This window comes from Molothrus aeneus, chromosome 4 (assembly GCF_037042795.1).
Source record: "Molothrus aeneus isolate 106 chromosome 4, BPBGC_Maene_1.0, whole genome shotgun sequence".
In the NCBI taxonomy this organism is placed as follows: Eukaryota; Metazoa; Chordata; class Aves; order Passeriformes; family Icteridae; genus Molothrus; species Molothrus aeneus.
The window spans coordinates 24,126,429-24,140,110 of NC_089649.1; the positions used below are offsets into that span (position 1 = coordinate 24,126,429).

Here is a 13,682-nt window from a genome sequence, read left to right on the forward strand (position 1 = left end):
CCAGACTCTGAAGAAGCAGTGCTTTGAAATTGAATACACAGGGCTCGGGAAGCTGAGCTTACAGCCTGAGTAATCTACATGGATATTCAATTATCATTAAAATTAATAAGTAGGACAACAACCAAATCCCTGGATGGGTTTTGATTATCTCAGTCTGGGTATTTATCAGAATTACTCTGACACACTGAGCCATTGGGCTCTGGCTGACAGGCACAAGTCTCTCCTTAGCCCACTGGAGTTTCCTCTGCACTGGAAGCATCAGGACATCCAATGGCAGGAACAGACAAGTACCACACAAGAAATGAGATGGGTATCTGAAACTGTACAAAAAGTTTTGATTCGGCCTGAAATCCATTCCCAAGTGAACTATTCATTTTGTTCCTGTTCAGCAGCTGTCCTCTGCCTCACTATAATTCTGCAGACTGACAGCAGTCACTGCTTTTGCAGGAAAGCACCAACCTCCTTCCAGTCACCTACCCAACAATGTACCAGTGATCACAAATCATTTAATTCCTGATCATGTGACAAGACTGATCTAGTGATGGACATAACTAGCAATTCTTTTCTAAAACTTCATCATTTTAAAGTTGGTTTTCCCCTCACTAGAGTGAAAATCAAGGCTTTGGCTAATTACTATATTAATCAATATCAATAAATTTAAGAATGCAAAGTTAACTCCAGAATTGGCAGAGATATTAAAAGTATGTGTGTTGCCATTTAAGTTAACTACACAGAAAAATTCAGTTACTCAATCTGTCATCAAAATAAAAAGCAAACAGTAAACCAGACAGAGATTGTGTAATGAAGTAACTTTATCTTACAGGATTGTATTTGTGGTTATGACTTTAATTGTGTAGTCTAGAAGGATTTGTGACAAACTGAATAATCTCGCATTATTGTAATGATTTGTAATCACAACACTGGCTACGATTTATCGGCTGACTTTACATTCGCACTGCAATCAACTAAGAAAGTCAGCATGTGCCCTACAGTTCTAACCACTTAAAATTATGTCTTGCAAGGAGCCCCAACAGCCCCCCAGTTTGGAGGTTTGAAGCCAAGGCAAAGCTCTCAAGTGTATCTTTCAATTTCTGAAGCAAATAAAGCTAAAATAAAACAAATCTCAACAGCCCCAAGGTTTCTGAACAGAAGACCAAAGGTCATATTTTTGCTGTCCTTTACTGCTGACTGAACTGGGAGCAAGCCACGCTGAGCAGACATCATACAGAGCATATTTTGATGACCCTCAGCCTAAAGTGACAAACTGTAAGGATCTCCAGGCTCCAGCAGGAAATCAGGAGAATCACATCAGTGCTGTACCTGGAGTCTGCAGGCTGAAGCCCTGCCCTTGTCCCACCCTCACTCCCCCAAATTAAAACATCAGGTCCCAATGAAAAAGGCAGCCAACACAGACAGAAAGTGCTAGTTTTTCTGAACAGCTGGAGGAAAAAAACCTAAAATTCTTAAATCCTCTTTTTCAAAACCAGACCATTTCACCCCCACACTTGGTGTCTGCTGAGTACAATTAGGTCTTGGGGTTATCATCCAAGAAGGAGTGGCCCCTGAGCATCACAGAAAAACTCAAACAGCTCAAAAAATTAATTAATTCTAAAGACAACTATTTATTTCAATAAATAAATATTTTAAGAAGTCCTATCATCACCTCCTCTCCCACCCTGCCCTCACTCACCTGTTCTTGGTCTAGCTCACAGCCTAAGTGAGGCACTGACTTGCACTAGAGGAACACCAAGTAGCTCTTTCTCACAACTGATACCAAACTGAAAATAGATTAATGATATCTCAAATCTTAGCAAGAAACACCCAGTGCCATCTTCTCCTGATAACTGTCAATATCATGGTCAATATCCTAAATACTGTCAATATCATGGTCAATATCCTAAATACTGTCAATATCATGGGAAGAATCACTGGGGTTATAGAAAGATCTCTGAAGACAAGGATCAGGTCACTTGTCCCAAAATATTTTTGCTGAAGTCAAATGCAAAATTCTGCAGCATGAAAGTTCAGTCCTCCCCGCACTTCAGAGCCAGAAGTTCTGTTCTTTACAAGAAAGCATCCCAAGGAGAGCAATTATCCACAGAAAACACACATCTTTACATGATTCTGGTTTATCTTAATGGAGAAAAAGTAACAGATCTATGGGACACTATATGCTTCAATATATAGGTATCTCATATACATGGAAAACAATAAGATTCAGGCTTTAGTAATGGGGAACTTCTCTGAAAATTTAAATGCATCTACTTTTTTGACAAGGTTTTTTGAACTTTATTTTTTCAACTCCTCATTTTGTAAAGTCAAGAATTAAATATAATCAAAGGAGTTGCCTGGCACTTGCTTTAATAATGATGACAAAGATAAATAAAGAAGAACACATAAGCTAAATGCTTATCAAAGCATTTTGGCAAGAACCAAGTACCTAATAATACTTTCCTTCTTGGAATGCAGCAAAAGGAAGCAAATAAAGGACTGTGTGAAAGTCTCAGCCTGATCTGACAGCTCCAGGCTTTAGAAAGCCACCAGCAATCTTACTCCTTGCCATCATCAGCCTTCTCTGAGCTGTCCCAGGCATGCCCAGCTCAGCAGACAATTTCTTCTACACCTCTTCCATCACACCATGCTGATCCACAGTCCCCACTCTTCTCAGGGGAGCTTTCATCCTTACCAACCCCAGGGCCCAATCCTGCCTCCTCCCTGCAGCTAACTGGCAACTCATCCATGGATTATTCCTTACTAAGACCACAGAGATCATACAGGGGTAGGTGAGGATCAAATTAACATGCAAGCTGTCATTCACTCCTAAATGCAGATCACTACTACATCACAGATGTGTCTTCAGTAAATCATCTTGAAATAGAATTAAGAATCAGTGATGTCCCATCACACATGGAAGAAATAATTGCTCTCTACCCTAAATACTCACAACTCCCCTCAGGATGGCACAGTCTTTATATTTTGAGACTATTTCAGTAGATTTTTTTCCCCCCAAATCCTCTGCCCTGGCAGAGGAAGCAGCCAAACCATGTTCTGCATTTCTTTTCTACTCACTGTTCATCCCATGGGGTGCAGACCATCAATCACAGTGGCCTGACAGCATACAATATCACACGGGTACCTCAGAGATGACTGATAGCCAGGTGTCACCCACACTCTCCTCAACAGTGCTTCATCACTCATGTTGAAGAGCCTAAAGGCTGGAGAGAAGGAGCTACCACTTTTCTTTGGAGCAGAGTTAACAAAAAAGCCTCCAAAGCATGATTTGCATCCATGTGTACTGCTCATATTTAAACTCCAATCTGTTTTGGTACAGTACTTTCAGTATTAAACCAACAGGCCTCATGGTTACTGTTTTACTTGCACACACTAAATCATATAGCTCAGTATGCCTTTTCCCTCAAAATGAAGATGCCTGAAGATAAATTAAGACTATCAACCCAAAATATACTGGGACAAGAAGAACTTTGAAATAAAACACTGTAATTTTCTTTCAATAGCCAAGAACCCAGCCTCACCTTCCACTTATGTGCATGTAGCCTTCAGCAACTGAAAAACACCCTGTTTTTCTGATCAGGACAAGCAAACAGAAAATCCTGAATGACTTCCATTAATGACTTGAAAAATGGATGAAAGTTTGTTCTAACAATCCTAGATGTTCAGCTGCTGAACTGTTTCTTAATAGTAGGATAACCACATACCAGGACTTTGCAGCAACACAACAGTCAATTGGAAAGCTCTCCTTTCAGGTTTCCAGCTAGGTGAAGGGTCTTCAAATTAGCTCTCTATTTTTATTGTCCTCATTCACTGTGTATACACAAGGCAATGGCTTGCCATGAAGACAAAATACCAGCTTCCATCTTAACACTATTTTGAGGAATTTTGCATTTCAAATGTTCTCCTTCTGAACACACCTACTAGGTGTTTACCTTTTTGAAGCTAGCATTCTTTCTTTTTAATGGTTTTTTTTGGGCTGGCTTTCCTGAATAAGTAACATCAAAAAAAAAAAAATCAAACAGGACTGCATTCTTGAATTTAGTTACCAAAAAAAGCACCATTAACCTGAGGAAAAATATATGCTGTCAAATGGGGCCAGTGCATTTGAAGTCTTATAAAATGATTATGCAATTAAGTGATAAGTAACCCACTGATATATATATATATATACGGCACATGAACCAGTAAGAAACATACTTCAAAAATTCATAAAATAAGGTATAAAATCCTAATGCATGTTTTGGAAACCCTGGGCTGTTGCATATGCGTTCTGTAATGGTAATATTTTATTCTGTATAGTTTCAGATTTTCCATGAATGCACTACATTAATACATTTTAATTGTATGGTTACTAACTGTTGGATACCAATATTTCTGAAATTGGCACAAAAGCAACAAAGAAAACAATGGTTTTAGAAGATAAAGCTCTTCAAAGCTCTTTTATCCCCCAATGTAATTCCTAGACACTAGAGAAAAAATAAGACATTTTACCATGAAAGGAGATTATTGTTTGCCCAATGAGCCTGTGTGGAGGAACCTAATGCTGACAACAGTATTTACAAAATGATATACTGAAGGATCAACCTTTATTTTTTCCCATGTAGAATATATTATTCCAGTAATACAGTTCTAGCCAAGATAAAGATTTGCTTTATTCCTAATCTCACTAGCATTAATTTATTTTACAATACCTCAGAGTACTCTAGGCATTTTAGATCTCCTTTAATAAGGCCTACACCTCGCCAGATGCTGCTCCCAAATAAATGCTGATTTATGTCAACAGCACACAACCAAAGGGCAGCCAGCTGAGAGGACACGACAACAAGAGCAGTCTCAAATGGAGTGAAAAGATTAGACTTCAGATACAAAAGGAGATATGAGAAAGGACATGAATTAAATGGTAAGGCTATACAATGAGAACTCTTGTCTAGCATGAGTATCTTTAAAAGCAGATACATACTCCAGCTAATATGTTGCAGGTATCAAGAGTGGATCTTAAATGCAGGTTGATGGATGAGTAGCAGTAACCTGATTTTAGTCAGGCCAAGATTAAAAAAATAAGAAAAGACAAACAAATAATAACAAAAAAACAACAACACCCAGCACCCACCAATACTCACTCCCCCTCCCCCCCCCAAAAAAAAAAAAAAAAAAGGCACACCAAATTTCAGAGGGAAACAAAAACAGATCTCACCATAGACAGAGTCAGGACAAACTTTCAGACAGAAGGGCTTCAGACTTAGGGCTGCAATAGGTCAGAGCAGACCACCTGGTTTGTTCCTTCAGAAGAGATTAACTCAGCTTGACCAGAGTAGCAGAGAGAGTCCAACCTGCTGTCAGAAACCTCCTGTGACAGAAATCCCACACCTGCCCCACAGACTAACCATTAGAAGCCACATTTCATCAAATCTCACCTGAACCAGTCTAGATGAAACAAATTCTGCTTCTCTTGTCCTACCCATTGCAACCCTGGATGAAAGCTTTTTCCCTTCCTCTCTGGCTGTGGGCCAGCCCAAGACTCTGTGCTACACCCAACTCCATCAGCCTTCTCACACAAGATCCAATTCCCCATTGCAAAGCTGATCTCTTTAGATTTGGATTGGTATAATAAAGCTTTGTGAAACAAATGCAGCTCTATGAGCATCACCAACTCAGCAGGGAAATCCACCCGTTTGGACAGTAGTCTGCTGGCCAAATTTACCTCTCACGGCAGTGCCCTACTCCCACTGAACTCCAGCATCTTCATTCTCCTTCTGGGGCTTTCAGAGTTGGAAACATGAAGTCAGTTCTGCTTTAAAACACAGATTAGTTAAATACCACAAGGGTCTCATACAGTTGCATTATTAACCTCTGGTTAAATAACCTCTTTCCCAACCCAAAGCTCAAGCTCTTTTTTTTGAGTTATGCTATACAAAACAAGCATGCATGACTCTGGCACACTAAGCAGGCAGCACAACCAAAAGAAGACACATCATCATGGCCCCATGGGATGAGTAAAACTGACCATGGACATGAAGTACCAGAAAGAGAGTCACAGAGGACAGATGTATAACTATATATATAGCTATATATATATAATTATATATATAATAAATCCTAGTGGGGAAAAAACACTCCATATGTTTCAACTCTTGAGCTCAACATCACCCCACACATGGTTTGTGTAAAATTCCTTTATTTGGTATATAACAGAAAACATTAGGTACTACTGCTTGGGCTTGGATTACACAGTTTACTTCAAACCCTTGGACATGCAGTATTGTTTCTCACTCAAGTGTGCATGTACAAAAATGTGTACATATAAACAAAGCAGCCAAATTGCAGGCTTTTAGGGTGCCATTTACAGTTTTTCAGCTGCTCAGTATTACTTCCATCATGCTTCCTGCTAACGTTTAAATTGCATTCTTATATGTTAGAATACGTGTTGGTTTTGGCTGGGATAGAGTTAATTTTCTTCATGGTAGCTGGTGTGGGCTATGTTTTGGATTTGTGCTGGAAAGAATATTGATAATTCAGGGATGTTTTCCTTGGGGAGGTTACACAGAGTCAAGGCCTTTTGTGGCTCTCGCCCCGCCCTACAGCAAGAAGGCTGAGGGTGCACAAGGAGTTAGGAGGGGACACGGCTGGGACAGCTGATCCCAGCTGACCCCAGGGATATTCCACACCATATGGAGCATACAGAGCTGGGGAGAAGAAGGAAGGGAAGGACATTCAGAGTGAATATCCTGGCATTCAGAGTGAATATCCTTGGCATTTGAGTTCCCAAGTCACAGTTATTTGTGATGGAGCCCTGCTTTCCTGGAGATGACTGAACACCTGCTGGCCCTTGGGAAGTGGGGAAGGAATTCCTTGCTTTGCTTTGCTTGCACAAGTGGTTTTTAGTTTACTGATTAAACTGCCTTGATCTCAGCCCATGAGTTTTCCCACTTTAACCCTTCTGATTGTCTCCCCCATCCCACTGGGGAGAGGGACAGGAACAAGCAGCTGTGTGGGACTTAGCTGTTGGCAGGGGTTAAACCACAGAGCAGATCCCTCTCAATTCCTTTCCTATGCTGGTCACAGACGAGCAGCAGCATTTGCAGGAAAAAAAACCACAGGCTGCCAAAAGTACTGCCCTGAAAATGCCAATTATAATCATAACTACATGACACAGCTCAATGGTGCCAAGAATCCTCCTTCTCCTTTCACTAGCCCTCATCCCTCCCCCTTTATTTTATTTCTATCCCTGAGGGCAAGCACTGCCTCCAATCCAAGATTCCTGTGTTAAATCTCTATCTGAACTAGGATTGACAGAGGGCAAGAGAATCTATTCCCAAATCATGCTGAGTAATCTAAAACTGCTGTTATTTTAACTTTAAAGAGGCACCCTAGGGTACCTATCCTCAAAAAAATAAGCCAGAAATGCTGCTTCGAAAAAAAACCACCTAACCAAACCAAAAAACAACACCCCAAACCAACCAAACAAAAAAAAAATCAAGACCAATATCCTACATAAATTAGAAACAACTTGTAGAATCAGTCTAGCTCAATTTACCCAACTTTCAGTATTTGGCCTTACTAACCCCCCCAAAGGAGGGGCAATTGCTTTCCTTCTTGCTGTCCATGTGCAAGAAATCATCTAGCTCCCTCCTGCAGAAAATCACTGCAGAAAATTAACATCTCCTTGGGTTCTTCAGTACATACTTATTTTCCAGTTTGAGCATAAGGGAAAAAAAAAAGCCATCACATGGAGCTGTGCAATGAGCCACAGCACAGAAGCAATACCCCAAGGACCACAGAGACTTTCCTGTTCTGTGCTACAGGAAGTTCAGGGAAATCAGTGTGAGGTGGAGGAGATGGAAGAGAACCCTTTGTGCAAAAGCAAAGCAGGTGTGCAGCACTCTGATTTGGACAGAAAAATAGTACTTCTAATCTGAAAAAAAAGGAATTTTAAAGTAACAGTGAAAGGAGGGAGGGTCAAACAAGTAAATCAGCCCTATAAGGGCCACTGAAACAAAAATCAGATATAATTGCTGAATAAATCAAACCAGCTAAAAAAATATATATATATTTTAATCACCAACTTTGTTTTCACTTGGCCAGAACAAGTAAAACTGCACAGCATGGGTTTGCTCTGTAGCCCCTGCTATGGCTTTGCAGCAAGCTGAAACGCATGACACAGCCTCCTGCCCAGTCAAGGGAGGAAGAGGATGCAATATAGCCCACAAACACTGCCTGACCTCACCTGACTATTTCTGTCACAGCACTTACTCTTGTTCCGACCACTGTAAGCTTCCATAGGATAAAAATGTATGTTTAGCACAGAGAAGCACAGGCCCTTCCTGCAGGTCAGAGCTGTCCAGTGTCACAGCCACGTGCAATGCACACACAAACCTCTGATGTGCCCACTTTGGGCAATCCTAAGCATTGCCCCAGCAATCGGTCCAGAGGTAAAAGACTTTGCAGACCTGCTGTACAAGCCTTTAATAGAAAACCTGACTGGTTTTGTTCATGTGCTTGGAGGGCTTCCTACTGCACAAGAGGGACCAGACTTTCCTGATATAGCCTCTAGTAATTACAATAACCACCTTCAAGTTAAAAGAAACTTACAAGAGCTGCAGAAATAAATCAAAATTGTCCCTTTGGCATGTAATAAGAGGATCAATTCCTAACCTGAGCACACAAAGAACAGTATTTTCCATGCTGACCGTGCTCTTTTGTCAGGAAGAGAGTCCCTTTTCTAAGCTCCATGGCCACGAGAACATCACAGGAACTCTGCTCATGCTTTTAACAGATAAAATGCAAGTTTAAGAGCTGACTGCACAACTGCTGCAAGCTGCTGAACCCACACAGGGCAGCCAGGAAGCCACACTACTGCAATTTACTTATCCTTTGGGGAAAAGCAGCAGAAATAAGGAAGCCCTTTCTCCTGCTCAACAGCTGGTTCTTCACACCAGAAGGCATTGTTTCAAAGCCCAACTTGGCCATAGCATATTTCAGTCATCTCATTCCTATGCATCCCTCAGTACTCCATATGAAGGAAGAAGGGGGATTTTTCCTACCTTCTATGTGCATGGGGAATATGAAGGCCAACCAGGCTGCAAGGATAATGGCCACCACCCAAACCAGTACCAGGTAAGTGCCTCGCCAGACACAGCGCTTCAGAGGATAGACTTGGCTGAAGTGCTCTTCTCCCTTCCCATAAAACCCACTTCTCACAAGGTGAGCCAGCACACACTGCTCAGCAGTGCATCAAGGTCTGATCTTGTGGGGACATTAGCTGCTACAGTGCTTCTTCATTTGAGATGAGAGCACAAAACAGGTCTACTTTTATTCCTGATCTGTTTCCAGGCTGGAGAGTCAGCCTCCTTCCCATACAATGCTGCTTTCATTTCTCATGTTAGATCACATTTTCCCGTTGTGTTCAGAAAAAATGAGGTGAACAAGAGACTAAACAAGGGCAACTGGATCTTTTTGGAGCATGAAATGTTTTAAATATTCAATATACAAACATTAACAAAGCACACAGCTGTAATAGAAGCTTAGACTATGATATCTACAAAGGATCTGCCAAAAGCAAGTTCATTTGGCTTGCCTGGACCTCTTATCCCAATTGTCTCAGTAGGGGCTTTTTGTGGGATTTTGTTTGTTTGTTTTACATGTGGAAATCTGGTTTCAAAACCTACCAGCTTGAGCCTTTGTGGTATAAAGATAATTTCTCCCAAGCACTCCCATACAATGCCAAAGACTAAACACTTGCTTTCTTTAACAGCAACTGTGCCCCGCTACAGTCTCCTACTTCTAGCACTTATAGTTCTAAGAAAAGTATTTAAGTTAAAATCAAGTGGAGAAGCAGCAACACTGGAAGAGAACCAATGTATCTTCAGTTGGAACTGCACCACTGTTGAATAGTGACTGTACTCCACAGTATGTTGTCCACAGCAATAGTGAAACACCATGCATCGAGAAGCTTACTTCAGAATGTGGTTTGTATCTACACACTCTGGCACAGCAAAGTGTGACACATCCTGACATTCTTGCTCCTTTCCTTCAGGGGGGACTGTGCAGACAGATACAGGGACCTTGAAAATTTTCCCTAGGAGAACATCCTGAGATAACAAATTTGTATGAGAATGCCCCAAAACACACAAGAATGCCTCTATCAGATGACAGTTAAAGCTCCTTCCTTTTCCAAATTCAAATCCTGAAGAAAGAGTGACTTTAAATACTTACATTTGGTAGATACTGTAAAAAAAATTAAGCAAAGATTGTGTAACTGCAGTGTAGCTGATTGCAGAGCAGATATAGCAATTAGAGAAGTAACTCTGGAAAGACCTTTTTTAGTGCTCATAAAATACTGCAAATATATTAGACGAAAAAATAAAGACAGTTGGACTAACCTCCTGGATTTTTATAATGTCCCATGAAAACAAAGAAGATTAAGATGAGATTTCTGGAAATTTGAAAACCAACTGCCTAATTCACTTTTAAACACAAAGCAGAAGTTAATTAATGTAAAAAAAAAATCTCCCTATTGAGTCAGTAACCTTTAATTTGGCATTCCTGAGTGTACTTTGATGTGCTCTTTGGAAACTGAGCTTGTAAATATAGGAAGGTTTCCCTTAATAATGAAAAGATACAGTTGTGAGTTATGTATAGGATAGTTAGCTTTTGATTTACTCATCTACACATACAGACTCAGAAGCATTCTGAACTTCTCAGCCCTGTTTTTCTACAGATATTCTTTTAGGGGCATTGGGATATACCAGAATTGGGCTTATACCACAGGAAAAATACCAGATGATGTTCAAAAAACAAATAAAACCATCCTTTAAGAAGGGATGGGATATTGGGATCCTTATGGCACATCATGGCACCAAAATATTGCTCTGCCAGCATATCTGGCACTGGTCATTCTGATGGCCACACAAGCAAGTCAAGTAAGTTTTATTCTCAGCTTTAAATCAATAGATTAAAAAAAAAAAGGTTACAGACTAACCCTAACAGGATTAGATCTTGGAATGAATTGAAAATAAATTCAGATCCCTGTGTAGCTTTCACATCCCTGCTGTAACCAGTGCCTGTAAACATGCAGCTTGTCCAAGTGAGGCTGCCATTTCCACAACCTTTCATCCACACAGAATATATGGAAAGCCAAACTTTAATTTACTGTCTAATATATATTTTTTTTCAAGGTTGGCTGAATTTTATATAAACACCATCTATATAACAATCCAACTGGAGTCCAAGACAATTATGCAGTCTGTTTCATCTGGTGACTAAAACTCTGGAATAACACATTCCTGAGACTCGCTCTGTTGGAGGGCTCAGTCATGAAGCATTTCTAACTTAGGATGCTTTCTCACCTCACACAGTGCTCATGGCATTTCAGGAACTGACAGGAAAACCCAGCATGGTGCAGAAATCAACCTTTCAAGACTGCACTAAATCTCTGTCACAGTACAGCATTGCAGATGCCCCAAATCAAAGACCAAAAATCACAGCCAAGAGTGCTCGTGTGATGCAGTCAGGTCAAGCAGATACACTGAAGGGTATTAATGCATCCAAACTCCACCATTTACTTCAAGTATAAAATTAGGAGGCCAGGTTCTTTCAGCTGCAGAATCACAAGAATGGGTCAGATTGGAAAGGACCACAGTGGGTCATCTGGTCCCTCCTCACTACTCAAGCAGAGCCACCCCAGAGCACTTGGCACAGGATTGTGTTCAGAGAGTTCTTGAGTATCTTCAGTGAGGGAGACTCCAAAACCTCTCTGGGCAACCTGTTACCCACACAATAACCCATGATGACCCACACAATAACCAAGTTCTTCCTCATGTTCAGGTGAAGCTTCCTGTGTATTAGCTTCTGCCCTTTGCCTCTTGTTCTATTGCTTGGCACCACTGAGTGGAGCCTGGCTCCATCCTCTTGGCAGCCTCCCTTCACTCACAGACATTGTTGTTTCAGTTGTCTCCTCTTGAGGCTGAACAGCTCTTAATATAGGTAAGGGACAGAGGCTCTTCAAGGTGCTTAGAACTCACCTCCTGTTTCAGTGTTATCAAGTCCCAGAACTTTACCATGAATCTGAGATGTATTTGTGAACAGCCTTGTTCATTTAAAGCTAACAATGATCTTCCAGATCTTGCTCTTCAGAAGCTAACTGCCAAAAAATTGTTTTCCACATTTACCGCAAAGACTCAAGAAAAAACCCAAGAATTTATAATTGAAGGGAAATTTAAATAACCTCATGGATTTTCTTGGTGATGGGGGAAGAGTGAGAAGGCTGACTCATGATTATTTTTTTAATACTTGTGGCTGGCTCTGCTACATAAATAAATCAATTCCCTAGCCATACAGCTCCATTTCTTCAGTCACAACTTGTTGTTTTATTTATTTTTTCCCTCCATTGCCGACAAATCACTCTAGAGAGTTTTTAAACCCAGTAGTCTACTTTCCGAATGGAAACGATTAGTACAATCTGGGAGAGAGAAAGCAAACAACAGCAGAGACTTACCCCATTTTTTGGGTAGGCTATCCATCCTAGGTCCCCCATTACTGTACGTGAGTCCAGTAAATTCACTGAAAATAAAAGAAAAAAACTGTTAAAGAACACAGATGGATTACAAACTTCAGCAGATATTTCAAGGTATGGATGGCTCTGGTAAACAGATAGTTTATAATTAACCAGGGAAGTTGAATTTCTGTAAAGCAAAATAACAATGCAATAACTCCTCTAACAATGAGGTCATACAATGAAAACAATTCTCTCTATCCATTAGCTTATTCCTTTGAGATCTGCCACATAAACCAAGTTGCAAATGCACTGAACTTCTACAAAATCCGGATCCTGCACATTCTTAGGACCTTGACCTGCCAGGGGAATAAGTACCTCATGCACACTGTGTGTTTACATGTATATGTCAGACATACAGTATATAGGTAAAAATATACACTCACAAACATCTTTAAAAGTTTATACACACATTTCTTCTAAGGTGGTATGTATTTTTTGGCATAATCAGGCCCTTAGGACAAAAGTGAAACAGGAATTTTTTAAGTATTATATGTGCAAGTATTAATTTCATCAGCAATCTATAATTTTCTTCCTCTTCCACATTTTCCTCCAAGTCTTTGACATCTTCATTATAAGCTATGCAAGGGATCTTTTGTCTTCTACACACAAAAATTCATGAACAACTTTAAGTCACACAAGCAACCAACAATTTACATTAAAGAGCAAAAAAAAACCTATTGCCAAGTTTGTAACATTTTTTCCCTCTCTTATTACCTGAAATATTGGGTAAAAAGTGAGAAGTGACTAAATCCACACAAACCTAACCCAGCTAAGAAAAACAGTGGCAGCTTCTGGTGCTGAGCTTTTACCTCCTGCACCCAGGGCTCTAAATCTCCTAGGCAGAAGATTGAATCATCAATTGTCATCCAAAATCTCAATTTAGGAGCAACTTTTGTCTACCTTAATAGCATACTTCATCAGATTACAAGACTCACTTCTCTCAGTATATTTGTTTGCATAAGACCTCACTTTTTGTCCTCATATTCTTCCTGAAAAGGAAGTGACTTCCCTGGGTCTTCAATTCCTGACGTCCACCCTGCGTGCTCTTTAAAAATCTCACTGGAAGTTTTGGTAATTGGACTTTCAGGACTATCTAGCACGTGATTATCTAGACCAA

General features: G+C 40.3%; 1 protein-coding gene across 7 annotated transcripts in view; it reads right to left on the reverse strand.

Moving 5' to 3' along the window:
* Positions 1–13,682, reverse strand: part of EPHA5 (EPH receptor A5) — a 193,056-nt gene that overhangs the window by 165,621 nt on the left and 13,753 nt on the right. For all 7 annotated transcript variants that reach the window (XM_066548094.1, XM_066548095.1, XM_066548090.1 and 4 more), the window contains exon 2: positions 12,506–12,570. In XM_066548094.1, the coding sequence (XP_066404191.1) occupies positions 12,506–12,544 (39 nt within the window). In that variant the 5' untranslated portion in view covers positions 12,545–12,570. The remainder of the gene's footprint in view (positions 1–12,505; positions 12,571–13,682) is intronic.